General features: G+C 50.8%; 1 protein-coding gene across 1 annotated transcript in view; it reads left to right on the top strand.

The window, feature by feature from the left end:
• Nucleotides 1–1285: 1285 nt before the first annotated feature.
• PTPN5 (protein tyrosine phosphatase non-receptor type 5) overlaps nucleotides 1286–25480 on the top strand; it is a 55184-nt gene continuing 30989 nt past the window's right edge. Inside the window, exons 1-4 of the mRNA XM_024764615.1 lie at nucleotides 1286–1427; nucleotides 1740–1953; nucleotides 2050–2180; nucleotides 24728–24808. Of these exons, the coding sequence (XP_024620383.1) occupies nucleotides 1286–1427; nucleotides 1740–1953; nucleotides 2050–2180; nucleotides 24728–24808 (568 nt within the window). The remainder of the gene's footprint in view (nucleotides 1428–1739; nucleotides 1954–2049; nucleotides 2181–24727; nucleotides 24809–25480) is intronic.

Below are 25480 nucleotides of genomic sequence, written 5' to 3'. Positions count from 1 at the left end.
CCATGAAGATTAAATAGAGCATTGAAAACATACAAAACAGGGCCTGGCACATACCAAACGCTCATTTATGGTAGCTGCTATTGTTACACTGACACTGTCTGGGGAAAATCAGCCTTGTGCTGAATGACGGAGATGATACTTTCAGGGAGGGAGAGTGGGCCCTTGAGCACTGGCTGACACATCTACCCACACTTTCCCCATTATCTGACATTTGACCCTTCCCCTTGTTCCACAAGAAACAACTTGAGGATAACAAGACCCAGCTGGGCTCTGTGCCCCTCCTAGAAAAAAAAAAAAAAGATGAATCAAGGCCTAGCCCAGGGCCTCTCATTCACTGCCCTTGATCCACCAACATGGACTGATGGTCCCTTCTGTGCTGGGAACTGGAGAGAGAGGAGACTCAGGACTTCATAGGGCACTTGGGGTAAAAGACAAGGAACCGTTACTATAGCAAACAGAAAGGAATGAGGGCTGAGTGTCTTTGGGAATATGAGAGAAGCCTCCATGGAGAAAGAGGTATTTGAACTGGAACTTAAAAATTAGGTAAGACATGGCAGGGGATGGTATCCCAGGCTGAAAGCACAGCATGAACAAAGGCTAGAAATGGGAAAATGCAGTTTGTTTAGAGAACAGAGTAGTGTGGTAAGGCTGGAGAACTAGGATGCCAAAGGACTAAGGTGAGAGCTGGAAGTGAAGGGCCAGTGAACCCTACAGGCAAGGAACACAAAATAAAGGTCATGACTACCATGGAGAAAATGGGGGGAGTGGGTCTGCATTTAAAATAGGGTGGTCACAGAAGGTCTCTTTGAAGTGACACACTTAAGAAGTAAAGGAGCAAGCCATTTGACTATCTGGGGGAAGTTTCCAGGCAGAGAAAATAGCAGTGCAAAGGTCCTGAGGCCACAGGGTGGCTGCCATGTTGGTGACGCATTGAAAAAGGCCCGTGTGACTGGAGTGGTAGGAAGTGAGGTTACAGAGTTAAATAAAAGGGAGCCAGCTCATGAGAGGCCTTGCAAGCCATTACAGGGGCTTTAGCTTTCACTTGAACGAATGGAGAGCCATTGTAGGATTTCCCGTAAAGGAGCAACGCGATCTGACTTACGTTTTAAAAGGATAGCTTTGACTGCTTCGTAGAGAATCAACTGCAGGGGGCCAAGGGTGGCAACGGGGAGACCAGTAAGGAGGCTATTGCAGAGATCCAGGCGAAAGAGGACGGCGGCTGGAACCAGGGTGGTAGCCCTGTGATGGTGCGCCTCGGTTTCCCCATGTGAAAACGAAGCTTAGGATGCCGGCCCTGTATGCCTCCCAACGTCTCAAAAAGCCCCCATCGGGATGGAATGCCAGGAACCTCCGGCCAGCGGGGTGCCAGCCTGGGAAAAGTGGGACTCTGGGGCGCGTGGGCAGCTCCTTGCGCGTCCAGGCCGCCGGTGCCCACGAGAAAGCCTAGACAGGTACACGCCCCGTGATGCGCGTCAGGAGGGTGAGACCTGGCGGAGGAAGGTCTTGCTCCTCAGAGACTGAACAGGGAAGGGTGGGAAGGCGAGTGCCTCTCCCGAGTCCTGGAGCGGGTCCTGGGTATCCGGCACTGTGCGCGCCGCTGTATGCAACTACTCTGTTTGTGCAGGTGCGGCAACGGCGTCGTGCGGACATCATGCGGGGAGCGCCACAGCACCCCCTCCATGCAATTCCCCCCCACCCCCCGGCTATGACCCCTTTGTCTCACTTTTCCCTACCCCCAGCTGTCTGCCTGGCGGTCCTGCACCGGGTTCGGCGCGCACGGCCCCGCCGGTGTCCCTCTGGCGGCCGCCGTAGCAGCGCAACCTGGGCCTGGGGCTCCCGAGAGGAGAAAATCATGAATGAAATAGATGCGGTGCTCCCGCTCCCCCGCCCTCCTGGTCCAGGCAACCTCGGCGTGGGGGCGGCGCCTGAGGGGACTCCGAGCGGAGCTGCGGGGTGGGGGCGCCCGAGATCCGGGTCGGGGAATTAGGGTCCGCGACCCGGCCCCACCTGGGCCCTGGGCGCCGCAGGAGCTCCCCGCCCCCGCGCTAGCCAGCCCCTCAGGCCCTGCGCAATTCCCGAGAAGCGGCGCAAGCCCGCCCGGGGGCGGGGCGGAGCCGGGACTAAGGGCGAGGAGCCGACCTGGCGGCTGCGCCCGAGACTCCGCAGCCGAAGCGCATTTGGTGAGGTGATCTGAAGAGGGAGCGCGCACGGAGCGCGGGACTGAGCGCCGGGCAGACGGACCGACGGACGGACGCCCCCGCACACGCAGACGCACGGAGCTCGGCGAGGTCCCCGTCACACACACACACACACACTCGCGCAGACACACACAGGGACACACACACACTCGCGCGCGCACATCCTCCCGCCAGCCTACCCGCCCGCTCGTCGGCGCCCGGAGTCCGCTCTGGCCGGTAAGTGCGGCACCTCCGTCGGCGCCTTTGTGTGGGGAGCTGGAAGGTGGAGGGCGCGGGGTCCCTCCCAGGGAGCCCCGGCAACTGAGACCTCCTCCAGACCCTCAGGCGCAGAAGCCAGCGCCCGCCCCCGCCACGCCCCCATGGGGCTCCCGACGCCCCGGGACTGGGGGAGGGGTCCCCCACGCCTGGGAGGGGACCCGGCGCTGGGTAGAGGGGAGAGAGCAGCGGCCACTCCCCACGAAGCTCGTGCGCGGTTCCGGAGCGGGAGGGGAGGGATCGGGATGGTGGTCCGGGGTGCGAGCCTCTCTGCTGCCGTGGCTGGTGCGCGGCTCTTGGCTGCATTACCTACCTCTCCAGGGTCTGAAGCTCCGGAGGAAGGTTGGAGATCGCCGCTAGCCTGCTGGCCTGTAAACCGGGGCTCCCAGCCTTCGCTTCGCTTCTCCTCCCCCGGACCGTGTAGCTTAAACCACCAGTTCCTCACCCGCCCCCAAAATAAAAGCCCAGCGTGTTCCCCTCCCCCAGCATGCCCCTTTTTCCTGGATGAGGCCCAGGCTCCTGCAAAACGTGGAGATTGCTCGGGTCAGACTTCTGAGGGGTTTACCTTACCAAGGATCATGTACCTTAGAGGGTCAAGACCAGGTGAATCTTGGGAACTCATTCAACGCCCTCATTCTACAGACGGAGAAACTGAGACCCAGTGAGGTGGCTTGACCAAGGTCACGGGAGAGTTACTGGCAAAGCCTGCATTAGAATCTAGCATCCCTGGCTTTCACACTCATGTCCTCTCCTATACAATTCCATCCTTATCCTTGTTGAAACCCCAGATCCCAAAAATTTACCGGAGTGTGTCAGGAAAGTCTTTGTAATTCCAGCCCTGCCCCCTTTTGGAGCATCAGGTGCCATTCATTTCCTACCATACTTACTGTTTAAAAAAAAAAAAAAAAAAAGGCTGGCCTTTAATTTGCCTCTTTCAGCCTCAAAGGAGATCTTGAGATTTAGTTTGGGAGAATGAAGCAGTCCTGGACAGGAGATCAGATTCCAGGGTGTTAGTCCTGGTTCTCCCAGGAGTCACTGAACCAGTGTCCTTAGTTGGACCAGGTAATGTCATGGTCAAGGAGTCATCCCCCTTTCCCCCCACCTTGACCTGACTGTGTGCCTTCCCCCTCACTCTACCCCCCTCCTTAAGGGCCTAGGTCTTCTAATCCAACCAGGCTCCCTTCATCATCCCTTTGTAGAGGTCTCTGAGTCTTTCCTGTCCGGCCACCTGTCCCTCCTTGATGTTTGTTGAGTGCGGCCTCTTGGTGTTGCTGACAGAGCTGCAGGGGAAGCTTGAGTTACAGCCTCACCAGGCTCGGGTGATGGCTCAGGCAAGGCTCCCTCAAAGGCAGCTGGGTATCCCCAGAGCTGAACCCAATGCCTGGTGCAGAGAGGGTGCCCCGAGAGGTATGTTGATGGAGTGCAAGCTGGATGGTGAATGGATAAAGTCAGTCATCTTTGAGAAGACTCTGTTGGATGGGGGAGTTGGCAAGGAGGACAGTGTTCAGTCTCTAGGGGCCTGAGGCTCTTGTCTCAAGAGCTTCCTTCTTGGGTGAGCAACCTGGCATGGAGCAGAGACAGGGTGACCAGCTGGCATAACTCCAGGGGCCACCACTCACATTTTTGTGCCTGTAAATGGCGTTGTGCTCCAGAAGCACCATTTACATAGACTTCATAATGAGCAGTGGCCCGTGGGTTATTGCAGTGCCATGGGTCTCACCCTCAGAGTGAAGAGATCTGGCTGGACAGTTGCAGTGAATGCTTATAATCTTTCTGGGTCTCAATCTCTCCAAATAATAAGATCATTGGATTGGTGTCAGGATATCTTTCAGGTCTGAACTGTTGTGGGGGGGGCTGGGGAAGGGGGGGAGCACTTATAGTTTTCCTCTTCTATTACTCTGTGATGAAATCATTTATGTAGGGTACTTAGCACAGGGCCTGGGGCATAGAAAAAGCTCCGAATAGGTAGCTGTTAATATCATTAAGGCCCCAGCCTTATGAATATACCTTCCACTTCTTTTTTTTTTTAATTTATATTTATTTATTTACGTATTATTTTGGCTGTGTTGGGTCTCCGTTGCTGCGCGGGCTTTCTCTAGTCATGGCAAGCGGGGGCAACTCTTCGTTATGGTGCATGGGCTTCTCATTGCGGTGGCTTCTCTTGTTGCAGAGCACAGGCTCAGTAGTTGTGGCACGCGGGCTCAGTAGTTGTGGCACGTGGGCTCAGTAGTTGTGGCACATGGGCTCAATAGTTGTGGCTTGCAGGCTCTAGAGCGCAGGCCCAGTAGTTGTGGCGCACGGGCTTAGTTGCTCCGTGGCATGTGGGATCTTCCCGGACCAGGGCTGGAACCCGTGTTCCCTGCATTGGCAGGCAGGTTCTTAACCACTGTACCACCAGGGAAGTCCACCCTCCACTTCTTCCCTTCTTCAGATTGCCAAAGGACATGAGATTTTGAATCCTGAAAGTCCCTCTCCCTCAAAAAATCTCTCCTCCACTGATCTATTCCTGGACTTAGGGCTCAACCAGCATAGGACATCCATGAAGTTCCCTGGGAGAAGTCACTTTTGTTTATCAGTTATTTCTCACCTAAGGATGATTGAATTTGATAGTTTATATACAGTCAAAGCTTTTCTTACACACTGTCACTTATATTTAATCCTCATAACACACCCATGATATCAATAGCATTATTATTCCCATTTTATAGATGCGGAAGTTAAGACTCAGAGTTTAACTTATCTAAGGATTTGTACTGTAAAAGTCTCAGAGCCAGAGAGCTGTGTCTCCAGCTCAGAGCTTTTGACCCCAGATTCTGAACTCTTTCTTCTATGTCACGTTGCCTGTCCTTTCCTGAAACCTGTCCGAAAAGAGAGACAGATGACCCCTTGGATAGAAGCGAGAAGGAGGGGTTTATTCTTCTGGAAGGCGAGGAATGGCTTTTTGGAGAAGCGAGGTAGCATTTGAGCTGGGTCTAAACGATTTGTACAACGGAAGGAAGGAGGAAAATATTATAAGTAGTGGAAACAGCATGAGCAGAGAGCCGGCAGTGGGGGCTTCTAGGACGTGTGTAGAAACTGGAAAGCAATTCATTCCAACTGGGCAAAAAGGATAAAAGAGGAGCCATGAGAAGGAAGCCTGGGTAGGAAGGTGGAGGCAGTTGCTGGGAGCCTTGAGTGCCAAGCCACGTGATCATCGGCCTTTAGTTTTTGAGTGGGGGAGAGACATGATCAAACATGGCCATTAGGAAACTCACTCTGGCTGCCCCATGGAGAACAGATTGGAGGGGGAGAGCCTGCTGGCAGGGAGCCCAGGTAGGAAACAATGACAGCGGTATAGGTAAGAGTTAAGGAGGGTTTGGATAGGGGAGATGGGGGGCGAGGGGTTGTAAGAATGAAGAGAAAGAGGAGTTGAAGCAGGAGGCCACAGTGTCACCAGAACTGGCAGCGGATTGGATGTGGGAGTGGAGGGAGGGAGGAATGAGAAGTGACGGCAAGGTTTGGAGCCTGAGTGGCTGGGCATCCATTCTCAGACAGAGCCCAGCAGGAGGGGGAAAGGGAGGCTCAGGAGTGAGGGCCATGATCTGACAGGGTACCAGAATGACTCCTGCAAAGCTGGCTCACCGAGCACCCCAAAGTGTCCAGAGCCAGTTGCTTCCTTCCTCCTTCATTCATTCACTTATTATCCAAATACATAGAAACATCTGTTACATGTGAGGTTGTTCTAGGCTCTAGGGATACATTGCTGAAAAAGATGAACTTCCTGTCCAAGCTCTACCAAGGGAGACAAAAGAAAATGTAAGCAAACTATAACATTTCAAGAGGTGAGCAATGCTCTGGAGCCAGATAAAGCAGGATGAGTGTTGACTGTGGGGGAAGAGATTTACCTTTAAAAAGAATTGTCTTCAAGGAAAGGGTATTTGAACAAAGACCTGAATGAAGTGAGGAAGTGACCTTGGGGAAGAGCATTCTGGGAAAAGGAGACCAGAAGTGCGAAGGCCCTGGGGGTAAGAATAGCTTGGTGTTTTCAGGGAACAGCAAGTGTGGCTGTAAAACATAGGTCAAGAGGGAGGGTGGAAAGGAAAACGGTAGGAGAGAGGGGCAGGCCCAGATCACATAGGTGCTTACAGGCCTGAAGAATAAGAGATCGTATGATGTTAATGAGTACAAGAGAACTGGAGTCCTGTTCTCCTTGTGTTCGTCACGCCTAGAAAACCAAGCCCGACACTCAGCAGTGGCTCACTAAATCGTTGTCTAATGAATGAATGTTGGAAACCACCATTTATGTACAAAGCCTCCTATCTTGGACTAAATAAAGATGTAGCATAGTAAGGGCATAAGTAAGCTATGTATGATCAAAATGATAAAGCTCAGATGATTTGAATATCTGTGATGTCATTCAAGGATGAAAATTTGAGTCACGTCTGTATGTTCAGTATGGCTGTTGATAAGGCGAAATAGTAAAACATACCCGAAATGACTAAAACAATTAAAATGGTAACATTTTTTGGTCTTCCCTCATCCCCTTTCCAGTGCAAATATACAACCTTCTGGCTTCATTTCAAATTTTCCCTTGTGCAACTCTTATGCCCTCAGCCATTTCCCTTGTAGAGATTTTAAAGAAACTCATCTCTAGCACAAAGGCCCATATTTGCAGGACAGGGAATTATCATCTTCAGTAACTTGACAGATTCCCAAAAATGGCAGAGAGGGCAGTGGGGAAAAAGAAACTATTTATAGAAGTATAAATTCTTTAAGCACCCAATTAATTGTTTAAATGGATCTATAAATGCGAATGGAAAAACTCCAGAAGATGGTTAATCGTTTAAAGCTTTTTCTCTGCATTCAGTTGAACACAGGGTATGTGTAAACATTTCAAAATGTACGGCACCCTTTACCAAAAATTTTAACTCACACACCAGGAAATATGTTCTTACCGGTGTGGGTCAGCGCAGCTATCTGTGTGTAAGTACCTGTGTTCAATCCGAAGTTTACTCATGATTAAGTGACCTGAGGCAAGGTCCTTCCCCTCTCCCAAACTGTTTCCCCATGTCTAGGAGGTAGGGCTTGGGCTTCTAGGGCCCCTATGGCACTAAGCACTATGGTCTGTGATATCTGTAGGCCCACACTGTTGTCTTCCTGGAGGACAGTGACCACTGTCACAGTGTGGGCCTGTGGCTCCCTGTGGCACTCAGACGATTTGGTGGATGGGAGGTAGACAGGCGGTCCTGTCACAGAGGAGACGGGATGCTTCCATCAAGCAGACAGAGCCAGATACTAGGCTGGACCTTCTGAGAGGGCAAGTTCACAGGTAGTCTAAGTCTTCTTAGAATCATAGTCTCTTTAGGTGCCCTGGTCCAAATTCCATCTGATTCTGCATGTTTTTTCACCTCTAGGAACTGGAAACTCAGGTCAGCTGAAGAAAAAAACTAAAAACCCTTTTAGTTTTTGAACAGTACCATCACCAAAAAGCTCTTCCTTACCTTAAACCATGGCATTACGGACAATAAGGTCTTCCCCCATTCTTCAATATCATCCCCATCTTTTTTGCATCTGGTGAGACGTGAGACAAGCACCTTGGCCACCAATATCTGGCAAAGCTCCAGAATTCCCCAGACTCTTAGACAGAAGAAAGCTTTTCCCACTCAGCTGCGGCACATAGAATAAAAGCCACCCTCCTTCCTGTGTCCCCCTTGAAGCAGCCTTGACGCAAGTTTCCATACCTGGGGTGCGGCGTGCTGAGTTGGGAAGGGATCTCCTCGAGCTAGATGCAGGGGATCCACAATTTGTAAGCGAGCAAGCATCTTGGTGAGAATTCCTAACTTTGAGCTAATGTAGGGGATAAGCTGTTCTTGGCCAAGTCTGGTTACTGTTACTGTGATAGCAGAATACAGACCCTAAATTGCCCTTCCTTTGCATGGTGAGGTGGTTGGTTGATGTCATTAGAGAGACATACCAAGCTTTGATATGTCTTTCTTAAGAGTGGAAATGTTCCCTTTCTCCCCCAACTCTCTGGAAGCCACTCAGGAGCGATTCAGTGGACTTCAGTGGTGGGTGGCATGTGGCCGTCTGAAGTGGACTCCAAAGAGTGTATATTTCATTATCTGCCTAAGAGTGTGACCCAGCCTTTGAAAAATAAATTACACTGTAAAAATAACACAACCTACTATAGAACAACTGTAAGGTGAACCATGATTTTATATGTCCCATTCTGTTTCTTCTATAGATCTGTATCTTTTATAGTTGAAATGAGTCCACATCTAGTTTTGTACCCAACATTTTTCACTTCACATTTTCCCTGTAACTTCTGTACTCATACATGACCTTCTTCTATCCTCAATGGCTTCCATACTTAATCATTTCTTAATTGGTGGACATAGCAGTGAACATCTTCAAGCACACAGCTTTTCCATCTCAGATCCTCAAGGCATCTGATTTAAGCATCCCCAATAGGGTATGACAGGACCCGGGGGAGGGGGAAAAAAAGAGCACAAGGTTAAATAAAGTACATGTCGTCTGTGGACAGATGCAGGTTGATTTCATGGGTACAAATGACGTGATCCTGGGTCCTGGGGTAGAAAGAAAACAACGGACACCAGAGCTGGAGCCATGGAGAGGATGGAGAGGGACATTATGGGCCAGGAGGCCAAAGTCACAGAGCGCTGAGGGTGTGATGGAGGGGTGTCAAATTTCAGATGGAGTCCCTCCAACATTTTATTGATTTGTTTTGGTTTGCCTTTTAAAAATTATGGTGCAATACATAAAATTTACTATTTTAACCGTTTTAAGTATATAGTTCTGTAGCACTAAATACATTCACATTGTTGTGTGACCGTCATCAGCCTCTACCCACAGAGCTCTTCTCATCTTGCAGAACTGAAACTCTGTACCCATTAAACAATAACTCCTTCATTCTCCCCTCCCCCCAGCCAATTGTAACCTCTCTTCTACTTTCTGTCTATGAATTCACATGTTCTAGGTACCTCATGTAAGTGGAATCATATACCATTTGTCCTTTTGTGTCTAGCTTATTTCACTTAGCATAGTGTTTTCAAGCTTCATCCGTGTTGTAGTGTGTGTCAGAATTTCCTTCCTTTTTAAGGCTGTTGTATACGTCCTTTGTACGTATATAACACATTTGCTTATCCGTTCATCTGTTGATGGACACTTGGGTTGCTTCCACCTTTTGACTATCGTGAATGATGGAATAATGCTGTTATGAACGTTGATATACAGGTATCTGCTTGAGCCCCTGCTTCCAGTTATTTGGGGTATATACCTAGAAGTGGAATTGCTGGATCAAATGATAAATGTGTATTTAATTTTGTGAGGAACCACGGGGTGCTTTTTATTAAGGATTTTTGTGTACTCATCAAAAAAGACCACTAAGTGAAGTCTTAGGACTGGAGGGTCCAGGAAGAACCCATTCATTTTTTTAAGTAAATTTTGTGTAGGTTTCTGCATGGCATGAGGGAGAAGACAGACAAGGGAACAGAATACAAATGAATCCACCCTCCATTTCTGAAGAATTATTGTGATTTAGAGGCATCGTGACTGGGAAAAGAAAGCTCTCAGGAGAGATCTTAGGGATGGAATTCATTCATGCATGCAGGTATTCACTGTTCCAGGAAATCCACACGCCATGAGGACCTTGCCCACAAGCAGCTTGTGTGTGTCCGTTGGGGGCACCAGAGAGTAACCAGGCAACAGTGGTCTGTACTGATGCTCGCTACAGTAATCTGAAATACTAACTTTTCTGAGTGCTTACTACGTTATCTCACCTAATCTTTATCACAGTTCATTGCACAAGGTTTTTATTATCCTCAGCTTATCAATAAGGAAATAGACTCAGAGAGCTTAAGTAACTTGCCAGGAGCACACAGCAAGTAAGTGGCAGAGCCAGAATTCACACCTAGGTAGTAATTGTGCTTTGGTGATGAGCTGAGGGCTGTGGGGACACAGCAGAGGCACCTGCCCAGCGTGGTGGTCAGGGAAGTCTTCCTGAAGGAAGGGGTCAGGCAAGCGTTTTAGTGTAAGTTGGCTGTGTTCTTCTTTTGCCCATGATTTCAGAGCATGGCTTTTGGTAGCAGCAGCAGCAGCAGCAGCAATATCCAGCCCTGCTTCCCGTGACTCTGGTCTCCCAGGGCGCCCCGCCTCCTTGAGGCTGCATTTCAGAGGAAGGCGATCACAGTCAGCATCCCTGGTGCTTACCGTGAGGCAGGGAGGCCAGAGGTAGGATGTGTCCTTTTCCCTCTTACATTTGCCGCCTCTGACTTCCTTAGCTGGCCTCCTTCTGGGATGCCTTAGAGGGACATCCCAGGGCACCTCCTGGGCCTGGGCAGCTTTGGGCCAGTGGGCTGGAGTTGGCCAAATATAAGGCCCAGGAGTGGCAGTGGAGGTCATATGTCCACCTCTGTGTCACTTCACACCCAAGATACCTGGACCTTGTGGGCTCCCATCACCTCAAAAGCCCCGTCTTCCCAGAACCCAGATATAGCCAGTTCTTTCTGCTCTTTGAACCCCTTGTAGCTCCCCGTGGCCTACAGCAATGTTTCTCAACAGGGACCCTGCTGGCCTTTGGGTGGGGGAGTTCTTTTTTTTTGTTTTGTTTTGTTTTTTTTGTTTGTTTTTGTTTTTGTTTTTGTTTTTGCGGTACGCGGGCCTCTCACTGTTGTGGCCTCTCCCGTTGCGGAGCACAGGCGCCGGACGCGCAGGCTCAGCGGCCATGGCTCACGGGCCCAGCCGCTCCGCGGCATGTGGGATCTTCCCGGACCGGGGCACGAACCCGTGTCCCCTGCATCGGCAGGCGGACTCTCAACTACTGCGCCACCAGGGAAGCCCGGGGGAGTTCTTTGTTATGACAGCATCCCTGGCCACTCGCCTGAATATTTCCCAGGAGGACCCTTCGGTCATTGTGACAAGCAAGAACGCTCACACGCATTTTTAAGGTCTGTTTTACGAATGAGAAGACATACAGACCTTCAGCGTTCCATTCAGTGAGTTTCAACGATTGTATGAAGTTGAATAACCATCACCGGGCTTGAGATGTGGAACATTTCCATCATCCCGCAAAGTTCCGTCTTTCTCCTTCCCAGTCAGTACCTGCCCTCAGAGGTAACCGTTGTTGCCGTTTCTGTCTGACTCGTGGCATGCGGTCTTTTGTGTCATAAAGTAGTTTTTGAGATTCATCTGTGTTGTTGCACCCTCACCCTCCCTGACACACACACAGATCTCTAGACGCCAACTAGAAGGACGGTCCCTGCCTTAATCTAACTAAGGAAAAGCGGGCTGTGAGTTAAAGTCAGTGTGTGTTCGCCAGATGCGCGAAGCCCTCTGCCGTGTGATGTGAGGCCCCTCACCTGCCCGCTGTCCAGTCACACTGAGGTACCCGCCTTCTCCCAGCTCGCCTTGCCCTCTCACTTCTCCTGGCCTTTGCCCCTGCAGTGTTCTCTGCCTGGAACATCCTCCCCACTGTCTGGTGAACTCTGCTTGTCCTTGAGATGCTCAAACATCACCTCCCTGTCCAGCTTCCCAGACTCTCCCTTTTACCCTCCCAGGCGCTCGCGTTACACAGCCTCTGTTGACAGTTAGCACAAATTTGACTCTGCTCACAAGACGGCAAGCTGGTTGAGGGCAGGGACTACGACTTAGTCATCTGGGGATCCTCGCAGGCCCAACATACCGAGCCTGATAGTAAAGACACGGATCTAAGATTACAGCAGGTCTTGTCTCAAGGTTACTTAGAGGCAGATTGGGTCTAAAATAACTGTGCAAAATATATCCCCAAAATACTGTCTGAAATTGTTCAAAGAAAGGTGATGAGAAAAGACAGTGTAATCTTTGACTACAGATGATAAATGTAGCATTAAACTCACTGCCAGTGAGGCAGAGACCTCCAGCCCTTCCCCCAGAGGACCTGGCATCATGGGAAATGGATGGGCATTGATGAGTGCAAAGCAGTACAGCTCAGGGAGCCAAGGGGATGGGCAAAAGAGTAGAGTTAGTCATGGGAGGCCGCCTGGAGGAGGTGAGTTCCAAGGGTTTTTCAAAGAGGAGTCTGTTGAGCCAGAGAGTTACGTAATCGGGAAATATATAGAGAGCCTTAAAGCATGATCCAAGGCAGCCTGGATCATGGCCTGATCTGTCCTCTTGTGACTATGGTCCTGAGTCTCACGTAGCTGCCCTTCCCTCCCCTTTCACTCCTTTTAACTCACTTCTTCCTACCTTATTTTCTTCTGTTTAGTCGCTCCTTCCCATCTTCCTTCCAAACTTGAATGTGCAGAAAGAGCTGGATGTACATTGCCTGGCCTTCCATCCCTCCTTCTCTGCACTGGACTCCCTGTCTTGGGGGTTATATAAGGAGGCTCATCCCTTGCCCCCTCCCAGCCTGGGCAGCTCACAGAAGCCAAGTTTATGGACAGGAGAGGGAGGGTGCAGCCCAGGGTGGAGTGTGGTCCATTTTGAGGTGCCGAGTTACAAATCAAAACGGTGGGGGAAGAATTCAGCCAGAAGAGAGGTCAACGTGCACTAGACTCCCCAGGGAGGCTTCCTGGAGGCGGCATGAGCTGAGGCAGGCCCTGGAGGAGCAGGGGCCACATCTCGGAGGAGAAGAGCAGGGAGCCCTGTCCAGGAAGGAGGAATGAGGGAAACAAGAGCTGAGAAGCAAGAGTGGGCGTGGCTGGGAGGCTGGGCAATACACATGGCGGAGGAGGATTTGGGGAATCCTACCATCAGGTTTCAGTTCTTGGCGCCCCACCTTCCTGAGGGCTCTGGGTCTGACCCTGGGGACCTGGAAACAGCCTGGGGCTCTCCAGAGGGGAGGGGATGGTTCTCCCGGAGAGTCCCTGCTCATCCTCAAGCTAGTCTCTCCTGCGTCGTTCTCATTAGCTCCAGAACACCTGGCAGAGCCTGAGGAAAAAGGAGACAGAGCTTTGGAGCTGATGGCACACTGCCTGGCTCCCGTGCCGGGTTGACTTAGAGGGCACCAGGAGATGCAGCTTTAAGCCAGGTCAGCTGTGGTGACGAGGAGGATGTCAGCCCTGGGTCGCCTCATACTTTGTGTGCTTCAGTCACTTCCTCGGTCATTACCACAACCCTGCGGCCAGCAGCTCCTATTGCTTCCATGGCCCAGAGGAAGAAACCGAGGCTCAGAGAAGTTAGGACACTGGTCCAGGGCCCCGTGGGGAGAGGGTGGCAGAGCACAGCGTTTCAGCCGTGTCTCTTGGCCTCCAAATCCATGCTTTTTTGCAGAGGACCGTGGCTGCCTTAAGGTATGCAGCCTCAGAATGGCCAGTCTGTTGTGTTTCGAGGCATTCCTCCAATGACGGAAGAGTCTGTTGACAGCCCACCCCAGGCCCCAGGTTTCCAGACCCTTTTCAACCTTGATTCCTGGTCCCCCTGCTTTTTTTTTTTTCCTCTTTCCCATTCCATTCAGCTTCCTGGCTCACACTCTGTTCTGTCTCCTGGCAAAGGTGCCTCAGACCTAGCTAAAGTTTCCAAACAGCCTCTGCCTCCCAGGCCCTGCCTCTGTTTGCCTGATTCTTTTACCAAACCCTGAAGTGCCAGGATCTTCCCAACCTGAGCACAGAAGGGTTAAATCAGAGGCTGAGTGTGAGGCCCTGATAGAGGACTAGACCCCCCAGGGCACAGAAGGGTTAAATCAGAGGCTGAGTGTGAGGGCCCTGATAGAGGACTAGACCCCCCAGGGAGGTATGGCAGGAGCTAGAAGTTTCCCTAGCTGCAGGTGGGAGCAGACCTAGCTCTGTACCCCAGCTCTCCCCTCTGTAAGTGCATACAAGCCCTATGAGAAGTGGTTTTGTAAGCGACGAAGAGCAGAGCAGATGCCAGACAGGATCTTCATGGACGATCCAGACCAAGGCACAGGCAGCCCTGGCATCGAGGCCCGGGGTTGGCATCAGGGACGTCTAGGGCTAAAACCAGAGACAGGTAGAGACCAGAAGCACAAGATCATTTGTGATCAGGGTGGGTGTATAACCAGCAGTGCCCCCTCCCAAGTGGAGGGGGCAGAGCTGTAAGAGTGGACAAGGCCTCAGTCCTAGAAGGCAGATGACCAAGACAGAGACTCTGCCTGCCAGAGCATCAGGCAGAAAGCCAGGGGCTGGGATGGGGCCAGTGTCTGAGCCAGACAAGCAGCAGTGAGACTGAGTGTTGTGAAAACTCTTAACAGTAATATTAGTTACCACTTACATGGTACGCTCTGTGCTAGGAGCTCTTATTATAAGAGTTTTATGTTTTCTCATCGCAATAATATTTTGAGTTAGGTACTACTACTGTGTACCTATAATATTTTGAGTTAGGTCCATTTTACAGATGAGAAAACTGGGGCACAGAGAGTTTGAGCAAAACTCCTCATCTCCTCCAAGACTGGCAGCATGACCCTTCACGTTCATAGCTTGAAATCAGCCATGGTGGGAGCATTTACACCCGGGAAATCAGCAAATGCCACAAATCATGGCTTTTTAATTTTTTATTTATTTTAAAAGATTCTTTTGTCTGAGAACCAGTTTACTAGCACACCACCAGACTCATCCCAGAGCCTCCGTGGACCTCACCTATGGGAGAGAAGTCCTGTATTAACTGAGAAGCAGGCAACGCCTGACACACTAGACGACAGCATTTTTAGGAGCTTACTGGGCCCTGTCTAAGTATTTTGCATGCATCTCATGTAAAAACTTCATGTGAGGATCAAAATTCATTTAATCTCCATAAGAACCCTCTGAAGTATAGACACTGCTTTCCTCATTTCACAGATGAGGAAGCTGAGGCACGAAGAAGTCAAGTATCTTGTCCAGGATCAGGCAGCCAGTGAGGGAGCCTTGATTCAGACTCGGGCAGCCCAATCCCAAAGCCTGCGCTTTGTGGCGTTTTTAATGAGCCATTTATAAATGCTCAAACCCTAGCTTACTTTTCATTTATTTTTTCAAGAATAGGTCTTGAATATCTGTCTGCTGCCAGATAGGGTATTAAATACAGGAAACAGGAACGTCCACATCAGAGGCCACACACCTAGTGGTTTCAGTAAAGCCTGGGCCTGGGGTTGAGGCAAATGGAGTTTGAAGCCTGCTTCTCCAGCCTACCAACTGAGTGACCTTGAGCCAGTGACTCAGTCTCTCCAAGTCCTTATCTCCACGTGTGTAGGAGGGCGCTAACGGTGTTTTAGTTCATAGGGTTTTGGTGAAGGATGAGTGATGTAATACATGTACAGCACTTGGCAAGGTATCCAGCACTCAGTAAAAGGAGGCTGCCGTGATTATAATCCACAGGTTTGTGTTCCGGTAGCTCCATGTGAGGTGGTGATACAGGCATCAAAGATAATCACTGAGGGACTTCCCTGGCAGTCCAGTGGTTAAGACTCTGCACTTCCATGGCAGGGGACATGGGTTCGATCCCGGGTCGGGGAACTAAGATCCCGCATGCCACGTGGCATGGCCAAAAATAAAATGAAAAAATAAAATAAGTTTATAAAACAATAGATGATCACCGAATAGAGTGTGAGAACAGAAGGCAGGTACCCAGTTCTTCCTAAGGGAGGGTTCTGCTGAAGGGGTCACGTTTGAACAGGGTCTTGAAAGGGTCTTAAAGAGTTTTCCAAGCAGAGAAGGGAAAAGGGGGCTTTTCCCTGAAGGGAAAAGTGCTTTCCAAGGTATCATAAGTAGGAGAAAGCATCTAACAGAATGGAAATACCAGAACCGCCCCCTCCTGAGAGGTGTGATCACGCCTTCACATTTGTAATTGTTTCCTCCTTGTAAATTAAACTGTATACCTGGAGTATGGGGAGTGTAGAAAGAGGGAGCAGAAGGGGAATGTTTTCAGAATCTTGCAGAGCAGATGGTTAAACCAGATGACCTCTGAACTCTGAAATCCCGCTGTTTGATTGATCATCTCTGGGCTCCTGTCCACCACACGGGTAGGACTGTCCTCAGTACATACTGATCCACACAGCTGAGCTGGGCCTCCATGAGTAACTGGCTGGGGTGGGAACACCTTCCCCACTTGAGGGTTGGGCAGCCTCTGCCCCAGGCTGCATGGACCAAGGGCTTGTTTCCCTGGTGCTGGGAGCGCCCTCTGCTGCTTCGCTGCGACTCCACCACCTCCACCTCATCAAACCTTGATAGCCCAAGAATTGAAACTTGACCTTAAGGAAAGGCCCTTAAAAGTCATTAAATTCAATTCCTTTGATTTTCATTTGTGGCTACTGACACTCAGATTAGAGGAAATGACTGGATCAAGGTCCTACAGTGGCCTAGGACTAGAGAGCCTAGGGCTACTGGGTCCTTGGCCATGGAGGACATTTGTTCCTCCAGTAATGGAGCACAGCTGCCACCATCATGCACACTCTCCACTCCAGCCAGTCTCCCAAGGAGGGCTTCCGGGGCCACTGCTTCAGGTGGAGAAACCTGAGGTCGGGGTCCAGGGCAGCACTTCCTGTCGTTCTGTTCCTGGGGAGGACACACAAGGTAATGGCCCTGCAGCAGTGAGCTCCTTCAGAGCCCTGGGGACTGGAGTCTCCCTCAGGCTCCTTCACTGACTCACCCACTGTGAGAGTCTAGCACAGTCACTTCACCCCCTGAGCCTCAGTTTCTTCATCTGTAAAATGGGATGATGCCCCAAAGACCTATGGTGAGGATTTTTCAAAGAACATCTATAACGCAACTGCTGTAGTCTGCTGTTACGTTCGTGTTCACTCTCTTCCTATTTTCAGAGTGTTGTTAACAACGAAGGCTGAAAGCCAGAAGAGAAGAGCTGAGGAATATGGGTGGCGAGAAGCAGATCTGTCATTACTAACGTTGTGGCCTTGGGCAGGTCACTGCACTTCTCTGGATCTCTATTTTCTCATCTAGAAACTACAGGTAATGATAGTATGTTCCTTCTAGGGCTGTTGTGAGAATTAAGGTCTGCCTTATGTCTCTGGGGAAAAGGGGAGGGAGGAGGAAACACGAAGAAATAACATCACAAGTGAGCACCTCGGTAAATCTCCCTGTCCGTACTCCCTTCCCACATGCCCTTGTCAGACTGAATTTCTTTCCATTCCTTGAGTGTGCCCTGCTTCCTCTCAACTCCAGGCCCATTCATGGGCCCTCCTTCTGCCTGGCGCACCCCAGCTGCTCCTCTCTCACTCCACAGCTTCTGACCGCCACTCCTCCTTCATGTCTCATCAGATCCCTTCCTGGGAATCTTCCCTGACTCCTCTGCCTCACTGGGGGCCTCACCAGCATCCCCACAGCACCCTGCATTTCTCCCATCAAATGGGCCACCTGTGTCCCATTGCCTTTTGCTTACCTGCACTGCCCCACTGTGCCGTGAGAGCGTGTACTTCATTGTATCCCCAGGGCCTCACCCCGTGGCCTGCACGTAGTAGGTGTTTGGTAAACACTAGCTGAACACATGAATGTTCCAGTCCCTGAATCGGACTCACAAGAAAGATGGAAAACTCTGTTGCCGAACCACCCCCACCCCTTTGCAAGCTGGGCCTCTCCAGCACCCGTCCGTCTTCCCTTCCCTGGGGTGCCTGCCAGGCCCACGCCCCAGTCTCCCACCAACAGAGCAAGTTGGAGAAGTCATCATTCATCTGGGCACATCCCAAGCGGAGAACACTCAGACCCTGTGTTTGGGATCCAGAACACTCTGAGTTTGCAGTCTGCTCAGACGTGGGGACAGATGGCTGGACAGTGGACAGCTGGGCAGGGAGGGTAGGCAGCTTGGCAGGATGGAAATAGCAGTGAACTAAGCATTGGGAGTCCTGGGCTCGGAGCCTGTTTGTTCCACTAGTTTGCGGCATGCATCAGTCTGAGCTCTGTGGTTGCCAGCAACAGAAACTGACTGAGTAACTTAGGAAGGCTGCGTGTTAGAGGCTTTGGGGTGTGACACAGAATGACCTCTGGTCTTGGACCCTCCCTGTAGCAAGGGACAAGCAGAGCACCTGGGGAAGAGAGAGGTAACTCCCAAAAGGGAATCTGGATTTTTAACTACCTGAAAACAATTGTTCACACCTTGTGTGACCTGAGGCAAGTCACTTAACCTCTCTTGCCTCAGTTTCCCTATTTGGATGTTCTAAAGCCAGCCTCTCTCCTCCATTCGCATCTCCCATGTGCTTTGTGCTGAGAAGGCTTCCTGCCCTGGCCCCAGATGGTGCCTTTCCCCATCCAGACACCGTAGGGATGATGATGAGTGAGCGCGGTGAGCAAGTGTGTGTGTGCTTCCCTGCCGCAGCCCCAGGGAGGAGGGGCGAGGCCTCTCCACCTGCCTGCTTTGGGACACGTGACTCATTTGCATGAGGTGGTCAGCTGGTTTTCCGTGAAGCCAGAATGTCCTCTGCCCCTCTACGCTGAACGTGCTGATGAAAATCTGGATGGCATTATGGGTCTCTTTCCGGCCATGGTCTGGCCATCTTCTCGAGGTTGGGAAGCTCCTGGCTAGATTCTGCCCTCCCAGAACCCCAAAACCATTAACCCTGAGACCCTGCCACTGCCCTCCATTTGACCTTTAACGTGTACATCAACAGGCTCGGGCCCTGAACACCTGGGATGCAGGGGGTGGCTGAGGGGGTGGGAGTGCTCCTAAGTCACTGGCTGCCTGGTGGGGGAGACAGGTGCACAGACAGCTAACTAAGCAGCAGAACAAAGTCAGAGGCAGAGAGGAGTGTGAGCCAGGGGTGCGGGGGCGTGGCCCAGGGATGGGAGAGCGATCAGGGGGTGCTTCACGGAAGAGGTAACGCTGCAAATGAGTAAGATTTGGCAGGAGGAGGAAAGGAAACATCAGGCTGAGGTAACAGCACAAACAAAGGCCTAGAAGCGGGAGTGTACAGGTTTGAATTCAGAGAATAGGGATGTCTGGTGGGATCGGAGCTTCAGGAGGGTGGCAGAGGCTCTGAGTTGACAGTTCGGGGTGTCTAGAGGGCCCCGGGAGCCCCAGGAGCATGAAGCCCAAGGTAGAGGGCATGTCTGCCTGGGGTTGGGTCAGGAGGTTCCTGGGGGCTCAGCCTCCCACCCAGGAATCTGGCTTCAGCATCCCAGTTCCTCCTCACCCCTCACCCACCTGGGAAGAGGGTGCAAGCTCCTCTGCCCCCCTCCCCAAACCTGTCAGCTATTTCTCTGCATACAACCTGGGCAAAGCTGGCATCCACTCCGGGATGCCTCCTGACAGCACCCACCCATCCACCATTCCACCACCCAGGCAGAGGTGAGGGGCTCCCAGCCCATCCCCGACAGGCCTCTGTTAGCACGCTTCTCCCAGGCCACAGCGTTAGCTGTCCTGTCTCCCCGACCAGCCATGAGCTCCAGGAAGGTAGGTGGGCTGGTCCAGGCCAGGTCTCCAGTACCCAGCCAGGTACACATTCCCTTCGCACACGAATGGACAAATGACGGTGACGACGTTCAAGCTTCAAGGAGGATCTTACCACCTGACTTTATAGATGAGGCCTCAGGGGCCCAGGGTGAGAGAGGACTGAGAACCAAAAGAGAACCAAAGAGAAGTTTGGTTCATAGCAGTACTACTCACAGTAGCCAAAAGGTGGGAACAACCCAGGTGTCCATCAGCTGGTGAATAGGTGAAATATAGTTCATCCATGGAGTAGAATATTTTCCAGCCATTAAAAAGAATTAAGTACTGATACGTGCTACAACTGGGATGAACCTAGAAAATGTTATGCTAAGTGAACAGAGTCAGACCCAAAAGGCTCCTTTTGCATGATTCCATTTATATGAAATATGCAGAATAGGCAAATCTATGAGAGACAGGAAGCAGATTAGTGGTTGCCAGAGGCTGAGGGAGGGGAGAATGGGAGTGACTTCTTAATGGGTACAGGGTTTCCTTTCGGGGTGATGAAACTCTTCTGGAACCAGGTAATAATGGTGGTGGTTACACGGCCTTGTGAATGTATTGTATGTTTTAAAATGGTTAAAATGGTGAATTTTAGGTTATGTGAATTTCACCCCAGTTTCAAAAAAGGAGTAGATTGGGACCAGATCAGATGCCACCAGCTGGGCCTAATGTTTATTCCTCAAACACATGCCACTGATCGCCCTTCCTATGACAGACCTCCTCAGCCCAGGGATGGGGGAGCCTGTGGCACATCTTGGTTCAGAGGAAGCCCCATGGTCAACTGGAAGAGGACAGGATTCCTGCTCAGGTGCCTCTGCTGGTGCCCGGCCTCCATCACTTCCCCATCCCACTGACCAACCTGCTTCCAGTTAATGCCAAATATTCCGTACATCTCAGGCCTCCGAGATGCTCAGCTCTTGCTCTTGCTGTTTGCACTATGAAGGAAGTTCTTTCCTTTGTGACCCTCTCATCCACCTAGAAACATCCTTTAAGAACCAGGTCCTATCTTCCCTTGCAGAAGACATCCACCCTCCGCCCCCTCACCACGAGCCAAGCTGAGCTCCCCAAGGTATCACGTGCATGCAGCCTATTAAAGCAGGTGTGGGAATGATCATGTGTGCCTGTGTGTCTCCCTTGGAAGACTGGGAGCTTCGCCGGGGAGGGGGAAGGGCCTGGCTTGTTCACCACTGTGTTCCTAGGATAGCCCTGGTGCCTTACTCACAGGAGGTGCTCAGTAAACGCTTGTTGAATGGGGCAATGGCTTTGGAAAAGTTCTCCTCCCTCCCAGATATTCTCCATCGGTGAGGGAGGGACAGGCAGGGTGATCTCCAAGTCCCTTTATGTCTGGGGTTCTCTGGTTCTAAGAGCAGCAGTGAGGGGCCAGCGCAGCAAGTTGCTGCCTGTTGTCACAGGCCAGTTTTCTGCTCCTGTTGCCCGGCTGGTAGAAGTGGAGAAGAGGAGAGAAGGAGCCTGCAGTAATCCACTGCAAGCAGCTATTTCTGCTCTTGGCAGGGAGGAAGGAGGGCAGTTCCCAGAGACTGGGCTTCTCCATTCAGCCTGAATGGACGAGCTCTTCTCTTTGGAAATCTAATTAAAACCCTCCCCTGAACAGCCTAGACATGCAGGTTTTGGCGAGGTTGCCTGGAGTCCTTCAACTGCAGGGCCGAGAGCAGGCTCTAGCTCCATTTTCCTCTACAGACGAGAGGTGCTACTCTTTCTGCTTTCCTGATTATGAAATTAGTCATTTTCTAGGAAGCTTATTTATAAAGTCCGCTGCACACATGCAGTGCTGAGCTATTCTGAACACGGCTTGGGGCCTGGGAGGCTTAAGGTGTGAAAGCAGCTGTGAGTCACACATGGGTCCCCCTCCAGAGGTATCTGGATACCTCAGTTACCTTTTTGCACTGAGCTAGGGGCCAGGCCTTTGGGGCTGCCCTCCAGCTGGGGCGCTCTTCAAGATAAATAAAGAAAAAGCTTCAGATCGGGAGGTAAGGGGGTAGGTGTTCTCCATCCCAATCCACTTGGCCACCCACGCGATATATCACCTGGGGCAAGTCAGACCTCTGTTCTGTGCCTCCGTTTCCTCCTCTGCTAAATGAGAGGCCTTCCCGATGTGTGATTCTGGGCCTGCTGTGGACAGTAGCTGTGGAGGAAGGTTCCAGGTGACTTCACACAGACTGCCTTCAGGGCTTCCCTGGTGGCGCAGTGGTCGAGAGTCCGCCTGCCGATGCAGGGGACACGGGTTCGTGCCCCGGTCCGGAAAGATCCCACATGCCGTGAAGCAGCTGGGCCCGTGAGCCATGGCCGCTTAGCCTGTGCGTCCGGAGCCTGTGCTCCGCAACGGGAGAGGCCACAGCAGTGAGAGGCCTGCGTACCGCAAAAAAACCCAAAAAAACAAAAAAAACTGCCTTCACAAGGGCAGCTCAGATGATGGCCATGTTTGAGGTTCCTGATGTTTTTCCGAGAAGGTCAGGGCAACATTCAGTTATTCAACAAGTGTTTGTTTATCTATTGAACACCTGCTGTGAACCAGGCACTACTCGAGGCTTTCAAGATACAATGGTAAATGAAACAAATGGTGGTCCCTGCCCTCGTGTAGCTTATAATCTAATGTTAGTCAGGTAATGGCCTGAGTTAAAATGAAATTTCAAACTCTGTCAAGTGCTGTGAGTAAAAAGTACTGGGAAGAAAATAGCTAGTGGGAAGCAGCCGCATAGCACAGGGAGATCAGCTGGGTGTTTTGTGACCACCTAGAGGGGTGGGATAGGGAAGGTGGGAGGGAGACGCAAGAGGGAGGAGATATGGGGATAGATGTATATGTATAGCTGACTCACTTTGTTATAAAGCAGAAACTAACACACCATTGTAAAGCAATTATACTTCAATAAAGATGTTTAAAAAAAACAAAAGTACTGGGAAGTAGAGCTCCTGGAGCGGTGGGGGGCTCTCCAGGCAGGGAGAAAAACACGTGCAAAGGCATCATGAAGGAAGGAGCCTGTCCCAGTGTAGCTAGAGTGCAGAGGTTAAAGGGGAAAGGGGCATGAAATAAAGTTGGAGGGATGAACAAGGGTTAGACCATTCAAGATCTGATAAACCATGTCAAAGGTTGCCATTGCCTTTGTTCCAAGTGTAATAGGATGCCATTCAAGTATTTTTTTAAGGAAAGTTATATGATAAACGAGTTGTGAAAAAGTTCTAGCTCAGGCCTGCCCCATCCAGGTGTACAGGTTGTAAAGTGCCCAACCTATGAAGCCGTATGTATTGGAGCCATATGGAGAATGTTTTGGAGACCAGGCTGAGTGGATGCCAGAGACCAGTTAAAAGACTGCCACAGTAATCTAGGCAAGAGATGCTGCCCTGGGTCAAGATGTAGGTAGTGAAGAGGGAGAAAAGTAGAGAGACTCAGGAGACATTTAAAGGACCTTGAAGATAGCAGCCCTCTCTCCATAGGAGAGCTGGGCCCTGGGATTTGGGATTCTCAGAGACCCTGCCAATTGGAGTGAGGAAGGAAATAAAACAATTGCCAATTGAGAGCAGAAGATGTCAGAATGAAAATGGTCACCATCCTTAACCCGGCCTGTCTGCCCTTCATTGATTCCAATCTGCAGCTGGGCCTGAAATCAGCCTCAGGACCAGTCCGAGAGGCAGGATTGCAGGACTAGTGGGTAGAGAGGCAGCTGACCTCTTGAACTTCTTGGAAGTATTATGCTAGCAAGGCTGTGTTAAAGTTTCTTCTGGTTGCCAATTTCAGAAATCAGATGCTGTTGGTTTGAGCTAAAATGTTGGAATTTATTGGAAGGATACTGGGGCATCTTATGGCCTTAAAAGAAATTTTGCCCAATCAAGACTCAAGATGGGCCGGAATGAAGTAGCTCCAAGACCCTTGGCAGCAGATGTTTTTGGGACCTTCTCTCCATGACAATGTGGCTACCGTGATTCAGCCCCCAGAATGCATTTTAAAAGTGCAGAGGAGAGGATCTGATTGGCCCAGCCTAGTTGGTTTGTCCAGCCCTGGATCAGTCAGCAACTGCCAGGGGTCAGACACGAAGGGCAGGCAGAGCCACTGGAGCCCACACCTGCACGGCAGGCTATTCCCAAAGCAGGGAAGCCCTGAGAGCAACGCAATTACCCTCAGGATATGTCAAAGTGCAGACACTGTCTGGGATCTGACTAATCTCCAGCAACCTTTTTCCCAGCTTACTGGGTAAAGGAGAAAAACTAGTCCCCAGCATAGTCCTGGAAGGTGTCCTGATGAGCTAGAAAGAGGGTTTTCTGAGTTCAAAAAGAAATAGAACATTTAGAAAATGCATATACATATACAGCTACTTTTTCTAGCTATTTCCAGAGAAGAGTTTTGCATACCACTTTTTACTGCCTGAGGCACAGGGAATGTGCAGATGTGGGGAGCTGGACACACTGTATGTTACCCAGATCCCTCTTGCTCACCCATGGTTCAAACCCACAGGAACTAGGAGGCAGAATGGCACAGCAGTGAAAGTGTGAGCCTGGAGTCCTAGACGTAATTTCGTACCCAGCTCTACCTTAATGAGCTGTGTGACCTGAGGCAGGTTACTTGACTTCTCTGAGCCAGTGGAATGATCCCTAATTCATGGGGCCCTGATGAAGATTCAGTGTGATAAAGTTTGTAAAGTGCTTTGAACGTAGTAAGCCCTCCTTCTGTGGCAGAGATGATGGTGCTGATGGTGGTTTTAGAGATGTTGCTGGTGGTTATTCCACCTGGAAGACACCTGTAAAATTCTGCTTCTGCCTCTGCAGCTTGACCCCTCTGTAGGTTGGTCTTTTCCTCCGGTCCCCCTAATGGGGCAGGGTTATTCCAAGGGACACAGTGCAAGAAAGAAAGGCTTTTTCCCTTTGCTCAGGGTTTTGTCTTGATCCCAGCTCAACAGCCTCATCTCACATTTTTCATTCTGCTGCAGGAGTGAGAGAGAGAGAGAACCACACTGCTGATGACTCCAAGGGAGGGGCCCTGGACATGTGCTGCAGCGAGAGGCTGCCGGGTGAGTCTTCCCAGCACCAGGTCCCCCAGAGCAGCAAATGGAGGAGGAGAGCTCCGGATGGCACTGGGGCTGGAGGAAAGCCTGGGTGGCTGTGAATTTGCTTTAGAGGAGTGACTCAGCTGGTCTGTAGGTCTTCGTTTCAATGAGGATTTGTTTTTCTAATCCCTGATGTCTTTCTGACCTGTTATCATTTGGAGCTGCTGTAGACTCATCTGGAGGGAAGAAGAGGCAGCTGAGGGTGTGCGGGGAGGGTGGAGAGAAGGGTGAAGAGCTGGGGAGTCCAGGCTTGATCAGGACATGACCACTGGCCGGTGGTGTGCTGGGCAGATTTCGAAAGGTAAGATTAGGAAACACAGCCTGACCGTGGCATGAGCCAAGGGTGGGGTGGACAAAGTGGAGAAAATCCCTGACAGCCCTGAGGAGAAGCCTGGCTGTGAATGTCAGATTGTGCTGCTTGAGTCTGGTTGACCACACTTGAACCACGGGCCATTGCTCTCGCCACAGAAACATTACCAAGGCACTCCTGCCCATGGAGAAGCAGCGTGTCCAGTTGTAGACCAAATACCCAAGTCATGATTAACAGCCTTGGAAGGAATGAAGGAAGGAAGGTGCGGGAAACTTTTTTGTGTTTTTTCCTTTTATAAAAGTTTTTATTGTTTTTTTTTTCCTCCT

This window comes from Neophocaena asiaeorientalis, unplaced genomic scaffold (genome assembly GCF_003031525.2).
Source record: "Neophocaena asiaeorientalis asiaeorientalis breed wild unplaced genomic scaffold, Neophocaena_asiaeorientalis_V1.1 scaffold230, whole genome shotgun sequence".
In the NCBI taxonomy this organism is placed as follows: Eukaryota; Metazoa; Chordata; class Mammalia; order Artiodactyla; family Phocoenidae; genus Neophocaena; species Neophocaena asiaeorientalis.
Note: the sequence above shows the minus strand (reverse complement) of the source record. Positions and strands in the feature narration are given on the sequence as shown.